General features: G+C 57.3%; 1 protein-coding gene across 2 annotated transcripts in view; it reads right to left on the bottom strand.

Annotated features, from left to right (window-relative positions):
* The window catches only part of LOC120239841 (MHC class II transactivator-like), a 38,449-nt gene continuing 22,713 nt past the window's right edge, over positions 1 to 15,736 (bottom strand). Inside the window, exons 9-20 of one of the 2 annotated variants that reach the window (XM_039244379.1) lie at positions 14,805 to 14,969; positions 14,226 to 14,294; positions 11,882 to 13,532; positions 10,908 to 11,066; positions 10,120 to 10,191; positions 7,009 to 7,089; positions 6,357 to 6,449; positions 5,066 to 5,152; positions 2,437 to 2,520; positions 2,204 to 2,287; positions 1,416 to 1,522; positions 1 to 666 (exon numbers count right to left, since the gene is read on the bottom strand). In XM_039244379.1, the coding sequence (XP_039100310.1) occupies positions 1,447 to 1,522; positions 2,204 to 2,287; positions 2,437 to 2,520; positions 5,066 to 5,152; positions 6,357 to 6,449; positions 7,009 to 7,089; positions 10,120 to 10,191; positions 10,908 to 11,066; positions 11,882 to 13,532; positions 14,226 to 14,294; positions 14,805 to 14,969 (2,621 nt within the window). In that variant the 3' untranslated portion in view covers positions 1 to 666; positions 1,416 to 1,446. The remainder of the gene's footprint in view (positions 667 to 1,415; positions 1,523 to 2,203; positions 2,288 to 2,436; positions 2,521 to 5,065; positions 5,153 to 6,356; positions 6,450 to 7,008; positions 7,090 to 10,119; positions 10,192 to 10,907; positions 11,067 to 11,881; positions 13,533 to 14,225; positions 14,295 to 14,804; positions 14,970 to 15,736) is intronic. The other variant, XM_039244380.1, reaches the window with a different exon arrangement.

Raw genomic sequence — 15,736 nt, 5'->3', positions numbered from 1 at the left:
TGAGATGAAACAAGCCCTTTATACTGTAGTGAAAAAAATGACCCAAATAATGAAGGCCAAGAGGCAGGAGGTGTGGTTCCAGCCCAGCCCCCTCCCCCCACCATTAGTGCACGGTCAGCTCTTTCCAGCTCAAGTCCATTGTGTCTGGCCAGGCCGAGCTTTGGCCTCGACAAAGTTAGTGCAAAACAGTGAGTCCGGCAGACAGAAAGCAGCTGCACAGAACCCCGGCCTGTCACAGGGCATTCGGCAGGCGGGGCTGGCCGCTGGGACCCGCCAGGGTAGGAGAGCAGCGCAGAGAAGTGACTTCTCCCTAGGCTGACGGGCACCTGGGGAGGCAGACGTGGCCGCCTCCTCTGGCCTGGCCAGGGCTGCCGGGAGCGTCCCGCAGGGAACGCCTCAGGGCTCCTGGGTGGACGGCGGCCACCACCAGTCCCGTCCCCATCTGTCAGGGCAGGCATCAACCTGGGCCCCTCGGTAGCCTGGAGCCGGGCCTGGGTCCGTCCGCAGAGCAGGCCACGGGCCTTCCCACAGCTGGGTGGGGGCCGGCCCTGAGCCGGCAGGGCTGGGCGCCACGATGCTGAGGCTCACAGGCGGTGGCCCGAGAAGAACTGTGTCCACAGACCACCAGTTCAAGGTCCCGCGTGGTCAGCGTCCTCAGAGAACGTGCTGTGAGAGGCCAGAAGGAGTAGGTCAGAAAGCTTGGGGGAGCAGCTTGACCCTGGGTAGGGTGCTGTCAAGATTGAGGGGGCGCCTGGGCGGCTCAGTCGGTTAAATGTCCGACTTTGGCTCAGGTCATGAGCTCACAGTTCATGAGTTCGAGCCCCGCGTCGGGCTCTGTGCTGACAGCTCAGAGCCTGGAGCCTGCTTCAGATTCTGTGTCTCCCTGTCTCTCTGACCCTCCCCTGCTCACGTTGTCTCTCTCTCTCTCTCTCTCTCTCTCAAAAACAAATAAACCATTAAAAATTTTTTTTTTAAAAAAGAGTGGGGACAAGGTGGAGATGGAGGAGGGGGACATCACAGCTTGGGGGAGCGCAGAAGTGAGGGGACAGTCATTTGCACAAAAACTTGTAGACCAAATGCCTGTGAAGACATTGCAGGACAGCCAGCAGGCTGAAGCAGCCGGGGTGGCTTGGGGACGCCCAGAAACTCTTGTCAACGCTCAGGGCTGTGGGCCGTGGACTGCTGCCCCCACACCCTGCCCCTGCCTCCCCGCGCCTCCCCACGCCTGGCCACAGGGAGGATGCTCCGAGCCCAAGTCCCCAAAGCCTTTAAAGACCCCTCCACCAATTGCAGGGGGAGGCCCCAGGTGGTGCGGGGTAGAGCTCCCCCCTGCCACCCCTGTCGTCCCTTCTAGGGATCCTGACTGACGTCACAGCACACTGATCCCAGCAGCGGCTTTCCCCGCCCAAGCGCACCTCAGTCACTTTGTCCCGGGCATCGCGGGGATCACTTGAGGCTGATCCGCGGGTCCAGCTGCTGCAGGTGTTCATGGACGCCGAACGGGATGGTGGGCGTCCACATCCTGCAGGGGCGTGGCAGGCAGGGGCCCGGTTAGAGCAGAGACGGGGGCCTGGAGTCCCCTCTGCAAGCCGCCCCCAATTCCCTCCTGCCACCCAGCCTAGACGCTGGGAGACTTCCCACCCGGCAGAACCAGACATGCGAGAGGGCGTGAGGACAGCAGATGTCTAGGAGCCCTGAGACCCCTTTCTTTACACCTGGTTCTGCTACCTACTTGCGGTGTGACCCCAAAAAGGTCAGTTAGCCTCTCTGGACCTCATTCTCCTCATCTGTAAAATGGGTCTTTTAGGATCTACCCTAGAAGATCGGAGTGATTATGTAGCTTAAGTGCCTTGGAAAAGCATAAAGTACTGATACTGGACATCAGACACCATGGTGACAAAACATTACATAAGTTTGAACCAAACTGCCACATTTTCCAGGTCCAAAATAATAGAATACGAATGGCTTCATAACGTTCACCCTAATGGATTTAGCATTTTCAGGTGCCAGGCACTGTTCTAAGTGCTTTATACACCTAGGTTAATTTAAACCTCAAAAAGCTGCTTGAGGGTAAATATTGTATCACTCCCATTTTACAGACAAAGAGACTGAGGCCAGGTCCCACTGAGGGCCACAGTGGGATTTGAGCTCAGGGCCCACAGGAGGGCTGGGGGCTCTCTGCCCACCTGGGCCTGATACTTACTCCAGCGTCTCCATGTGAGGGCACTTTCTCAGGCTGGCGGCCAGCTGCTGGGCTCCTGCGGCTGTGAACTTGTTATACTGGACACTGGGGAGAGAAACCTGTCCTAGGGCCTGGCCCTCGGTCGGGGCCATCCAGCCCCAGACCTCCAGGATCCCAACAACCAGACCTCAGCCCGCAGCCCCGCCCCCCAAACCCTGGACCCGCCACCCCACTGCCCAGGCTTCCGCACTCACTCCAAAACCCGTAGAGACACCATGTCTGGAAGCGCGTGCGCCAGGCTCTCGGCTCCCGTGTCACAGATGCAGTTATTATACAGGCTGCCAGAAACAGAGGGCAGGGCAGGGGGGGAGAGTGCCGTGAGGTCAGAGCCCATGGGGATCCACCCCCAGCCAGATTTCTGCCCCATTTTACGGAGGGGCAAACTGAGGCCCAGAGAGCTGAGGCTCCTCCTCCGGAGTCACACTGTGAGTCCAGAGAAGCAACACAGGATTTTAGTGGAAGTAGCTTCCTGGCTGAGACTTCCCAAGGTCAAATCCCAGCATCGGGGCTTGCTGCCTGTGTGACCTTTGGCAAATGACTTAACTCCTCTGTGACTCAATTTGCTCCTCCATAAAACAGAAATGAGTAATTGTGGGGAGGCATAAATGAGTGGCTGATGCTACAATACCCAGAACAGGACAGGCGGTTGGAATGAACTTGATACTAGCTGTGGTTATTACTATGTCTAGGGCTGGGGGCGCTGAGGGTGATATGAGTTACCGTGGATGGCGTGACTAGCTCTGGGGATCATAGGGGACAGGAAAACTCAGACCCACTGGGCCAGCTCGGGTTTCTGGGGCGTGCCCCCAGCTGGTAAACAACACGACAGGTGTCCCCGGTGACAACAGAAGCTGTACACTCATCAACAGTCGTTTTTTTTAAAAACCTTTTTTTTTTTTTAATGTTTTATTTATTTCTAGGAGAGAGAGAGAGATAGCGTGAGCAGGGGAGGGTCAGAGAGAGAGGGAGTCACAGACTGAAACAGGCTCCAGGCTCTGAGCTGGCAGTCAGCACAGAGCCTGATGTGGGGCTCGAACCCACGAACCACGAGATCATGACCTAAGCGAAAGTCGGACGCTTAACCGACTAAGCCACCCAGGCGCCCCTCAACAGTCGTTTTTTTAACAAGCCAGGTCTGCCTTGGTTCTCATTTCAAGGCCATGCCTTTGCCATGACTCGGCCTCAGGGCCAGACCGCAGAGATGCATGTAAAAGCAGCAGGTCTACACTGCAGCAAAGTGGATTCAGGCTAAGCTCCAGCATCCCCAGATGTCACAGCATGGCCAGGTAGCGGGGGAGGAAACAGGCGGAGGCTTTGCAGTTTCTTCCTGGGGTGGGTCTTAGGACCCAGGAGATTCCCCGTCTGCCCAAAGACAGAGGATCCTTCCCATATTTCACTGATGCCAAGATGTGCAGGTTCATATCTGAATATCACTGAGATCAGGATGTGTTTGATAATCAATGTTTAATTAGCAGTGTCTTGTCCTCTAAATGGTGTCTTACAGTGGATGGCATCTTAGATTGCATAAAGTATGAGGTTTCATAAAGTGGCGGTCAGAGCAGAGATTGCCCCTCTGTGCCCCACCAAAAGCCCGCTTCTGACCTCCGAGGGCCTCCCTGCACAATCTGGCCTCCCCTACCCCTCGCACCTCATCGCCCCCCCCCCTCTGTCCCTCATTCCCTGTAGCCAGTCACAGTGGCCCTTTTGGCAAAGACTCGAACTCTTTCCTACCTCAAGTCCTTTGCATCTTCTGTTCCCTCCTTCTGGAATGCTTTTCCCTGAGCGCTTCCCACAGAAAGGGAAGGGTCTCCTGACCTCCTGGGTTGAATTCACTACTCCCATTGTACCCTCTCCGGCTCTTGTTTGTTCCCTTCCCAGCATGAGTCACCATTTTAAAATATTTTATTTGTACATATGCTGACTTACTGATTATGCATAAAGCCTGAGGGCAAGAGCCATATCTGCTTTGTTCATAAGTGTATCTCTAGTTCCTAGCGGAAGTTCTGACCCGTGGTTGATATTAGAGGTAATTAGATGCTCTGCACAACTCTAGGAAGGGCCAGTCCCATAGACTACAAGTTGCACAATACACAACTAAAACAGCTGCACATGGCAACACTGGCTGGAAGGATAAAGAACGGATGTGTCAATAACTAGATGAACCAGATACCATCTCCCCTGGGAATATGACTGGGCTGTCTTAGGCAGGTGGTGAGGGCTGAAGAAGGAGCCAGAAGCTCCTCCCAGCCTGTTGAGAGAGGAGAGAGATGGCAAGGCTGAGCTGAATGACTGGGGCTCTGGCCCAAGCCCCACCCCCCACCCCCCACCCCTTCTCACTCCCGGGGCCATCAGGGAGCCAGGCGGGAAGTAATCAAAAGCAAGTGGTGCTATGCCACGGTCCACCAGAAGGTGGCAGTGCAGGCACTGTGTGCGCCTCAAGAGCCAGCCAAGGCTGCCTTCTAGAAACCGGCACCCCGGGGAGCCCAGCAAAGGCTCAGACTTGCCAGCCCCTGGGGAGAAAGGACTAGTGTTTATTGTGCACCACAGCCAGGCACTGCGCCAAGCGCTGCCCATAGGCCGTTGGGATGGTACCCATTTCCCAGATGAGCAAACATTCTCTGCATGAGTCAGCCGTTTGTCCGGTTGGCCAGGTGCTCTTTCCCCCAGGACCTGCGGTCCACTTGTTGGGGGCGGTGGCCTGACCCCGCTGCGGGGGCTGTGTTCATATGGACATTCGGGCGACCCCCCAGCACCTAGCTGCACAGCAATGCAAGCAGGAATTCTGGCCCTCCCCCAGCCGGCCAGCTCAGGGGCCCCACTCACCTCAGCCTGAGGAGGGACGCGGCCAGCGAGGGCAGGGCCTCGGCCAGCTTGCAGGCGCCAGCGTCGGTGATGTTATTCTGGGACAAGCTGTGGGGACAGGCGGGGCTCAGGGCCAGGCTTGCACGCTCCTTCCCGCGGGCGCCTCACAGGGTGGCCCCGAGCCCCGAACACATGCCCATCTACCTCGAGGACCGTCATGCAGAACAGGCTGCGGACAGCGCTGGGGACAATGTGCGCTCTTACTCAATCAATAAAGGGATAGTGTTCCGTCCTGTGGCTGAGTGGGAAGGGGGGGGCGCGGATGGAAGGAGAGAGAGGTCACACTCCCCCCACACCTGTTCTAGGGTTTGAGACCATCCTCTCCCCTTCGCCCACAGCCCCACACAGGAAGTGAGCGAGTGTTCATTCAGTTTACTGGCGGGTCTGTTCTGTTCGCTACTGATCCCTGGGCCAACGGTGCGAGTGACATAACAGGTGCTCAGTATTTAAGTGGGGGAGGAAGCGACAGAAAGAAAAGGTAGGGGAGGGAGGGAGGGGAGGAGGGGAGGGGCAGGGAGGAGATCCAGCTTCCCCACAGTGTTACCTAGAATCCTATAAATAACTCGGGAAGTCTCCGTGTCCCTACATCCAAGGAAACCCGGTAGTGAGTCCTGAGGCTGTCCCGGGTCTTCCTAGGCGGAGTGTGGATCCACTTGGATGACGGTTCCAGTAAACAACCATGTGGATTCCCCTACACTGTATCCATCCACTTCCCAAAACCCAGGATGGTTTTTTTTTTTTAATTAATATTTATGGGGCGCCTGGGTGACCCAGCTGGTTAAGCATCTGACTTCAGCTCAGGTCATGATCTCATGGTTGGTGAGTTGGAGCCCCGCGTCAGGCTCTCTGCTGTTAGCGGAGCCTGCTTCTGATCCTCTGATCCTCTGTTCTTTTGGTAATGTTTTGGTGATAGATCTTAGTCTGTTTTTCCTCTCTCACCGCCCCCTCCCCCCTAACATTTTCCCTCCCTACACGTGAATTAGGTTCATCACTGCACTTCATAATCAGGGATTTGTTTGCTCACTTGATTACGAGGAGACCTCTGAGGTCAGGGGCTTTGGGAAGCGGGGCCTCCAGGACCTCCAATGGGGCCTACACATAGTAGGTGCTCCTGCGGCATTTGCTGATTAAATCAGCACACGCCTGAGCACACACTTGATGGCATCCGGGAGCGAGTGAATGACTGAATGGCTGGGTGGAGAGAAAGAGCATGAAAGCCACACGCGGCAGGAAGGGCAGACCCAGCACTCACTTGAGGGTCTCCAGGGCCTTCAGCTGCGGGAAGGTGGCCGACAGCAGTTCGACACCCTCATCCCCGATCTTGTTCTCGCTCAGCGAGTCCAGGCTGCAGGTGGCATCAGAGGGAGGGGCCATCAGCCAGCAGCCCCCTCCCACCTCCCACCTCCCACCCCTCCTTGGACACGCCACAGGCAGACTTTTGAGAGCGGGTCTTCATGCCCAGGGAGGGGGGTGTGTGCCAGCTGGCCAACCAGGGGACAAGCTTCTGACTCTCCAGGGAAGTGAATCATTCCTCCCCGCCCCCCACCCACTCACCCCCGAACCCCCTGAGCTTTGGCAGCTTCCTTAACCTCTTGAGACCACAACTGTGCAAGGGGTTCCTGTTCCCCGACACTGCCTCCCCACGGGGATGCCGGGAACAGCATGTGAGACCGAGGATGGAAAAGAGTTTCACAAGATTCCACTTTTTTCTATTACTGGGGATTCTCATCGCTCCTCGCTTCCCCACAGTGGGGGCCTCTGGCCATTCACACCGGGCCGGCCGGGCGTACCGAGGAGGCAGCAGGAGAGAGGGAAGGACAGACAGAGGTAGCCCTTCTCCGCGCACCTTCCTTGGGGTTATTGAAACCAGAGGTCGCAGGGGAGGTACCCGGCTCCATACTCACTCCAGATGCTGAAGGGAGGAGAAGGCCTCGAGGATCCTCACCAGTTTGGGAAAAGCCTGGGGGCCTGAGATGGGGCCCAGCCTAGGAGGCAAAGAGCAGAGGTAAGAGCCTGAAGCAGCCATAGCCGCTTAATCTGGCGCCAGGGTGGGGTGTAAACAGCACAGAAGGCCTGAGGTCTCACCCCCTTCCTGCCTCCCCAGGGCCTTCCCTCCCCTGACCCACACCCGGGGGCACCCAATCCCTTTCTTTCCAAAGCCCCCCACCCCCAACAGGCCAGCTGGGCTCCTGGCCTGGGGAAATGGTTCTCACACTCTGGCCTGAGGACCCACCCGTCTTGAAAAACCACAGCTTACTTATTTGCCGTTACATTTTACTAACAGATAAAACCATTTGTTGAGTACTTATTACGTGCCAGGCACGCACTGGGTCCTTCACTCAGATTAGGTTTCATTTCACCCGCACAAGGACTGAGCTAAAGGCGCTTCTTAACCCCATTTAACAGATGGGGAAACCGAGGCACAGCGAGGTTACCTAATTCCCACAAGGTCTCACAGCCTGGCTCAACATCCACGCCCGACCTCCAAGGAATGAGAAACATAAAGCCACCAGATGGCTGTTTTGTTCTGCTTTTAAAATGCGATTAAGTGGGGGCACCTGGGTGGCTTAGTCGGTTAAGCGTCCGACTTTCGCTTAGGTCATGATCTCGCGGTTCGTGGGTTCGAGCCCCGCGTCGGGCTCTGTGCTGACTGCCAGCTCAGAGCCCGGAGCCTGTTTCAGTCTGTGACTCCCTCTCTCTCTGACCCTCCCCTGCTCACGCTGTCTCTCTCTCTCTCCTAGAAATAAATAAAAACATTAAAAAAAAAATACGGCTAAGTGTCCTCAATGTGAAGAAAGGTCTTTGATTCTGAAATGTCCTAAAATGTTCATTCCTTTTTTAAATTGTTTTTTTAAATGTTTATTTTCTGAGAGAGCACGAATAGGGGAAAGGCAGAGAGAGAGAGGGAGACACAGAATCTGAGCTGTCAGCACAGAGCCCGACTCAGGGCTTGAACCCACGAACCGTGAGACCATGACCTGAGCCAAAGTTGGACCCTTAACTGACTGAGCCACCCAGGTGCCCCTAAAATGTTCATTTGTAGAGAAAATGTTTGCTTGTTTGAATGAACACACTTAATAAAGAAGAAACGATGGTGACTCCACGCAGTCGCTCAGATTTACCCTGAAAAATTCTCCATCTTTGAAATCTCAAAGTCTGGGAACCTTCCTCAATAAAAGGTCACGAGGTGAGAGTAGTCCAAATTCTGATTTGGACTCCAGGTGATACCGCTTGGCTCCCGTGGGGCCTTGTGGGCAAATCCCTTCACCTCCGGCTCCGTCTGCTCAGACTCAGCCCCCGTCTCAGGAGCTTGTTGGAAGGATTAGGGAATTCACGCATCAAATATCGATTACGAGTCTGCTGGGTACCAGGCCCGTAAGAGCCTGTCACAGAGAGAGCCGTGAACGAAACAGACAAAACTCCTGGCCCTCGTGGAGATGACAGTCCGGGGGAGCAAGACAGATAATCAAAGAAACCGGTAAATTATCTGGTGCAGAGATAGTAAGTAACACAGAGGAAAGTATGGCAGTGAGGGGGGGTGAAATTGTACTTTGACACATGGGAGTGAAAAGGCCCTGCTTGGCGGAAACCAGGAGGAAATGAGAAAGTCAGGGTGTGGGGGTTGCAGATTCCTGGGGAAAAGCATTGTGGGCAGAAGACACAGGCAGTGCAAAGGCCCAGCGGCCGGACGGTGCCTGGGGAGGTTGGAAGCCAGCAAGGAGGCCATAAGGCCGGAGTGGAGGGAGGGAGGGAGGCAGCCCAGGAAACTGAAGGGCGGAGATGTAAATGGCCGAGTCCCCCCCCAGAGCCCCTGAAGGGTCACTGAGCAGCTAAGCGGCCTCATCTCCGGGCCGATGGGGTGTGCCTGCTACCTGGCACCGTGGCTGCCGGCCACACACCCGAAATAGTCCTTTCCTTCCTTCCTTCCTTCCTCAGAACTTTCTCGTGGCTTCTGGCCTCCAGGTGGCTAGTCTCCTGGTTCTGGGCTGTTCCACTTCACGGCTCTTGTTCCCCACAGCACAGTTTCAACCTCGAACTAGGGGCTTTTTACGCTGAAAATACTTCAAAGCCAGAAGGGGCCCTTGGTGATTGTTTTCATACATTTCCTCTTTTCAGCAACATTGCCAGCTCTGCACAAATGTGGCACCTTGTCTCTGTTCAAAACAAGAAAAGCTCGGCTCTTTCTGGGGTGCAGGGGAGCAGTACTTGGAGGGGCAGGCAGCTTGTGGCTGGCCAGCTGGGGGCCTTGGGCAAGTCGCTTAACCTCCCTTAGGCCTCAGTTTCCTCCCCTGTAACATGGGGAAGATCGTGACTACCTCCCAGATCACATCCAACATGCATTGAGGACACTGTATGTGTTTAATAATTTCTTCCTAATCATTCGAGGTGAGTTTTAGGACCCTTACAAGGATCTAAAGGATCACACATGAATTTAGCTTCTGCCTCTGTTGGATCAAGAGCCAGAATGACCTGACTTTTGTAACTCTGGAGAGTGGACACCCTCTAGGCCTCAATGTTTTCATCTGTACAATGGGGACATAGTGACAATACCTGCATTCTGCACGGCCTCCCGACCTGGCTCTTTCCTACTCTGTCCTCAAGCTTCAAGCCTTCAGTCACCTTCCTTGCAAAGTCCCCTTGGACCTTCCCCCAAGTCTGTACTCCCAGCCCCTGAGCCACAGCCACAGATCACAGCGGGTCATAATTGTCTGTTTACACTAGACTGCAGCTGCATTGAGGACAGCAGCCAAGCTCAGTTGAGTATATCTGTCCAGTGAATGAACGGAAAGGAGCATGATCACCAGTAAATGGGCCACATAGCTTCACGCCCGAGAAACTGCAGCCCCAGACCCGACCAGCCAGGCTCCAGATGCCGGATGCCGGTGTCCGGAGGGGCGAGGCCAGAGGAAAGAAACGAGCTGGGGGACCCATCTCCATTCCGGTGGCACAGGCCCAGCTAATGCTAGATCTGAGATGCCTCGTGGGCACCCGAGACGATTCGCTCCCTTGCTTACGCGAACTCCAGCTTCTTTAGATCCCGGACCGCAGGGAGTTCTCCTGCCGTATCTTCTGAAGAACTTCTTGTCCTGGAGAGAGCAGGCGGGCAATGTTAACAAGGAGCAGGCTCCTCGCCTGTCACTGAGCTCCTCAGTACCTCAAGATGCCTGCCTCCGTGTCCCCAAATTCCCCAGAAGTTCTCCCTTCCTTGGGGCTATTGTTGTCCTCTGTTAGAAACACCTCAGAGGGGATGCCTGGGTGGCTGAGTCGGTTAAGTGTCTGACTTCTGCTCAGATCATGATCTCACAGTTCATAAGTTCAAGCCCTGCATCGGGCTCTCGGCTGTCAGCACAGAGCCCAGGGAAGATCCTCTCTCCCCCCCCCCCCACTCTCATAATTGATAAATAAATAAACATGAAAAAAACCCTCAGAATAGGACATTAGGAAGGCATTACTGTAGGTTTCATGGAAAAGAGCCTCAGGGTAGGCGCTTACCAATACCCAGCCAGGAGAGCACATAGTAGGTGCTCAAACAATGGATGGTGACAGAATGAGAAAACATTCTGTCATTGTTTCCTCTGCCTCTGGACCTCAGTGCTCTGCCATCCATAAAATGGGAACGATCCGGGCCCGGGGTGCCTAGAAAGGTAGCCACTGATATTCTGCTACCAGATGGAGAAGGCGTCTCCGCATCTCTCTCTTAAAAGGGACTCTCTCGCTGGCTTTGGCTGAGAACTGTCCTGGCTTTTGTCTGTCCTCAGGCTTTTGTCTGTCCTGAGCCGCTCTCACGCGCCATCCTCCTCACCTCTGTATCTGTACGAGGTTGCCCAGATCTTCCACATCCTTCAGGGACTTGGCCTTGAAGGGCTCGATGGTGAACTTCTGCTCCACCGCCCGGAGCAGCTTGGCCTCCCCACGCTGCTGCAGAGACTCCCACAACCCCACCATGTCACTCAGCGCAGCCCTGTGGAGGAAAGGCCTCAGACCCAGGTACAAGGACCGGGCTAGACCATAACGGAGGGGCAGCTCCATGAAGGGACCTCCTACCTATTCAGATACTTGCTGTCCTCAGGTTCATCCCTACTTCCTCCAGGAAGCCCCCCATGACCTCTCCAGCTCTTATTGATTTCGCCTTTTTCTCCACTCTCCCAGTGGTTTTATTTCACCTTTTGCCTTGGCTACCAGGAAGCTCAGTGCTAAAATCGTGGCTAAACCACTACAAGATTTGAGACCTTACAGCTTGGGTAATGTATCTTTAGGCAGACGGTGGGAGAGATTCTCTGCAGTTTAGGCTGAAGTGATCAAACACATCACTGAAGGATTTAAAGGAGCCAAGTTAAGGAATCAAAGGGGTGGAGTATGATCAGATGTGAGTTCTGGGAAGACTGCTCTGATGGTTGAATATAAAGTGGAATAGAAAAGGAGGGCACGGAGGCGGGGAGGTCAAGGGGTGGCTGTGGCTTTAATCCAACCACGACAAAAATGGTGGCTCGATGAGGGGAAAGAGAGAAGAAAACAAATTTGAGCCCAGACCAGTCGTGGATTCTAAATGTGGCCCAGTGCCTGGCACATGGCAGGCCTTCAAATATTGGTCGAACAGGCTGCTCTTCAAGAGCTGCTATCCATCTCTGAGCCTTGACTTCCTCATCTTAAAAATGGAGGGAATCGCTCTGCCCCTGCCTGGCTACTACGCGTACAAAACGAGACCCCACAGAGCCAGCACGGGGCACAGCTCCAGAACCATCAGCGGAAGCCCCCTCGCCCGTCCCCGGCCCCCACCTGAAACGGGTGACGCAGCTGAGTCCCACGAGGCTCCCCAGTCCAGAGGGGTCAATGCCAGTGCTGCAGAGGTCCAGGGAGAAGTCTCGGCCGGCCGCCTCCAAGGCGCTGCCCAGCACATAGGCGTTGGGGGGCGTGAGCCGGGTGCCCAGGAAGGAGAGGTGGGCGGGGAGCCCCTGCACCACGTGCTGCCAGAGCCCGGTGTCCAAAGTCTCACGGGCACAGTGGAGCAGCTCCAGCAGCCGCCCGGCCGGCAGCGTCCCTGGCTGCAGCCGCCGCAGGTACCTGCTGAGCACCTTCTGCTTCCTGGCCGCCAGGGTGGCGGCCGCCGGCCCCACCAGGGCCCCGAGGCAGCGGCCGTGCGGCTGGAACAACAGCCCGGCCAGGAAGCGCGGCACGCCCTCCAGCCAGTTGTCATAGGGCCTCTTCTTCCTCGGGGTCAAAGCCAAGTACTGCGGCAGCTCCTTGTCCTTGATGTCGCTGCTCAGGGACAGCCACACGGCCCCCAGGAAGCACTGCAGCAGGAAGCTGGAGAAGGCCAGCTCCGTGTCCCCGGCCCCCGGGCTGGGCCGCACCAGGCCCTTGGCCACCGCCCAGGCCCTCACGTCCGCCGCCGGGAGCTGGCTGTCGGGCAGGGTGCCCCGGTGTCTGCGGCCCCGCTCCCAGGCCAGCCTGGCCAGCGCCGCCAGCGCCCCCGGGGGCCCCTCGCGGGCAGCAGGGCCCAGCAGGCCCACGTATAGGCCCGTGAGCGTGGAGGGCAGCTCCGCCTCGCCGCCCCGCGCCAGCAGGGCCTCGGACAGCTGGGACACGGCCCGGCACAACGTGGGGCTGTGGCTGTGGCTGAGGAGGAAGGGCTGCCGCCGGAGGCGTTCCAGGGCTTTCTCCCGGTGCCCAGGGGCCCCTGCGTGCTCTAAGTGGCGCGTCAGGTAGGTCTCCGCCTGCTCGGCCGAGAAGCCAGTCACCTCGAACAGAGCGTCGGCCTTGCTCAGGCTCTGGGCCAGGCGGCCCCGGGGCCGGGCCGTGAGCAGCAGGGTGCAGCCCCGCAGCAGCTTCCGCTGGAAGAGCCCCGCCAGCAGCCCGCGGACCGAGTGGGGCTCGCTGGACGTGGGCGCACACGCAGCGTGCAGGAGGCCGTCTTGGCCTTCGAGGCCCTCGAAGCCGTCGAGGATGAGCAGAACCCGGTCGGGCCTCCTCAAGATGTAGCTGAAGACCTCCTCGTCCGCCGGCAGCGGCTCCGGGCCCAGGGAGAAGAGCAGGTCCCGCAGGCGGTACGCGTCCCCCGCACGGTCCAGGCAGTGGCAGGGGAAGGCGAAGACGAAGTCGTACTGGGGCAGCTGGCCGCGGGCCCAGGCGCGGCTCACTTCCCGGGCCCAGCGACTCTTCCCCTGTCCTGCTTTGCCCAGCACAGCGACCACCCGCGTCTCCCGCTGCCGCGGGCGGTCCCCGGCCGCCAGCAGCACCTCGGCCAGGCCCCCGCGGGCCGGCTGCCGCTCCGCCCAGTCCGGGGTGGCCAGCTCCCTCTCCTGGCTCTTGCTGATGCTCCTCTCCAGCCGCGCCCTCACCAGCTCCACCTCCACCAGGATGTCTTCCGGGCCTGCGGGCTCAGCCTGGTACCGGTCCCGAAGGGAGCTGCGGAACTTCTCCACCCGCTCTGCAAAGGCCCAACGGGGTGCGTGTGTTGGGGGGCAGGGTGCTCGGGCGGGGACAGCCGAGATCAATCATGCGTTCATTCATTCACTTCCACACCCAGCGTTCACACACTTGTCTTCTCCCTTGCTTACCCGTCCCCCCCCTTCATTTACTCACTAACCCCCTTCCGCTTTTGCTCACTCACGTGGAAGGCCACGGGGCAGGGGGCGGGGTGAAGGGTTAAGATAATGGAATCTGCGTATCTGGTTCAGATCCCAGCTCTACCAATGCTTAGTGTAACCTTGAGCCTGTTACAGAGCCTGCTATGTCTCGGGGGGCTGGCCCCGAGAGTCCTCACGTGCAAAGTGGGGATGGCCTTAGGGTTGTTCGTCACATGGGTGATTCGGTTACGTCTACCGTGTTTACAGGAGTATGTGGGACAGTGTAAGACTCGGGCGCTTGGCCATTCTCGCATCCCACGTGCCATCAGCCCCCTCCCCACACTCGGCTCCTTCCTTTGCCCACTCACCCAATTACCACCCTCCCTCATTCATGCCCTCGGCCTCGAAAACAAGACGGCAACACCCCGCGTGGGCTTATGAGAGCAGGACCCACGTGTCAGTGAGGGGCAGAATCGAATGAGGAAGCCAAGCGCTGAGCGACTGAGGGAAGTGGGTCCGGACCCCCGGGGCACGGAGAGTCCGCCGGCACTCACCAGGCCATTTGGGGAGCTTGCTGGAGACCTCGTGAGCTGCCGGGGATCGGGTAGGGGACAGCTGCTCCTCTGAAGAAGAAAGAGTCGTGGTAAGGGGCGTGCCCTGGGACTCCCCGTCTTCCGGGGCACGCAGTCCTCTGAGTGTCCCAAAGGCAGAAATGACAGGGGAGGAGTATCCCCCAGATAAAGGTCATCAGGTGGTGACCCAAGCTTGTTTCCTACTCAAAAAGGTCTTTTCCAGCCAGCTGTACTGTTAAAAATTTCAGCACTGTTTTAAAAATCACAAGAGCTATGGGGAAATGGGGGTTTGCGGATTCTGCAGACAATTCAGAAGATGTGGCCACGCTGGGTCGGCTTTTCTGTGGGGGGTGGGGTGGGGGGGATTAGCTAAAGGCCGCTGTCCCCCTCGCATACCCGCTCCTGCCCCTCCTTACCCTCCCTGCCTTGTTTCACCCATAATTGCAGCCTGCTTGTCTCCACGGGTAAGCTCAGCTCATGGGCCTGATTGGGGTGATACCTTCCCCCCGGGCCTCAATCCTGCTTCCGGGGACCCTCCCGGGGACCGCCAAGGGTCTTTACCTGTCATATTCGCGCGGGAGGTCAGAGCTGGTTCCGGCATTCCGGGAAGGTCCGTCGCAGATGGGGCAAAGGGGCTGGTGGAGCCGGGCCGTTCTGGGGACTTGGGAAGGCTGTGTAAGGCTGGGCCGCCGGAAGGAAGCACTTGGCTGCCCTGGGGCATCTCACCTGCATCGGGGCCAAGAGGAGTGTCAGGAACTCCCTTGGGTCATCCCCACAGCCCCCCCCCCCCCATTAGGCCGTGTGGCTTGGGAAGTCTGGAGAGGAGTCAGGGGAGCTTCCGGAAGAAGACAATTTCAGGACAGGACTGAGAAAAGGCCTCTGGGGTTGCATCTAGCTCACCGAGACTCGATTTCCCCATCTGTGAAATGGACACAGTCGGCTAGCTCATAGGGAACTTAGGGCAGGCACCGTTCTGGCACTGTTCCTGCTCTGTGGTCAGAGCTCATTTTCCTGGATGTCAGGGACGCTCCCTTGCTCCCGGGGCCCCAGCACATCATACGACAACTGGCATACAACCCCTAAAAGATGCTCTTGAGTCGGGTGAAAGCGTCCTGCAGCTTTATCCTCTCTCACATCCCCGAGAGCCCCAGTGAGCCTTCCCCTGTACCGGTCACAAGCCCTCAGTGTCGTAGGTCAGCAGGGACCATTTTGCTGATCAGAAATAAGGCAAATCTGAAACAGCTGCGCAAGGATGCACACCAAACTGTTCACCGCACTGTGCGCTAGGCAGGAAGGGCCCCAGCAACTCTTGTGAGCACCTCTTACTGTTTGCCTTGTACGTGAGCGTGTACTGAGGTTGTGATTTTAAAATATAATAAAGCATGGGGCGCCTGGGTGGCTTAGTCGGTTAAGCATCCGACTTTCGCTTGGGTCATGATCTCGCGGTTCGTGGGTTCGGGCCCCGCGTCGGGCTCTGTGCTGACTGCCAGCTC

The sequence above is a fragment of the Hyaena hyaena genome, unplaced genomic scaffold (genome assembly GCF_003009895.1).
Source record: "Hyaena hyaena isolate Hyena2069 unplaced genomic scaffold, ASM300989v1 scaffold_238, whole genome shotgun sequence".
Lineage (NCBI taxonomy): Eukaryota > Metazoa > Chordata > Mammalia > Carnivora > Hyaenidae > Hyaena > Hyaena hyaena.
The sequence above is the reverse complement of the archived record's forward strand: the minus strand, read 5'-3'. Positions and strand labels throughout refer to the sequence as shown.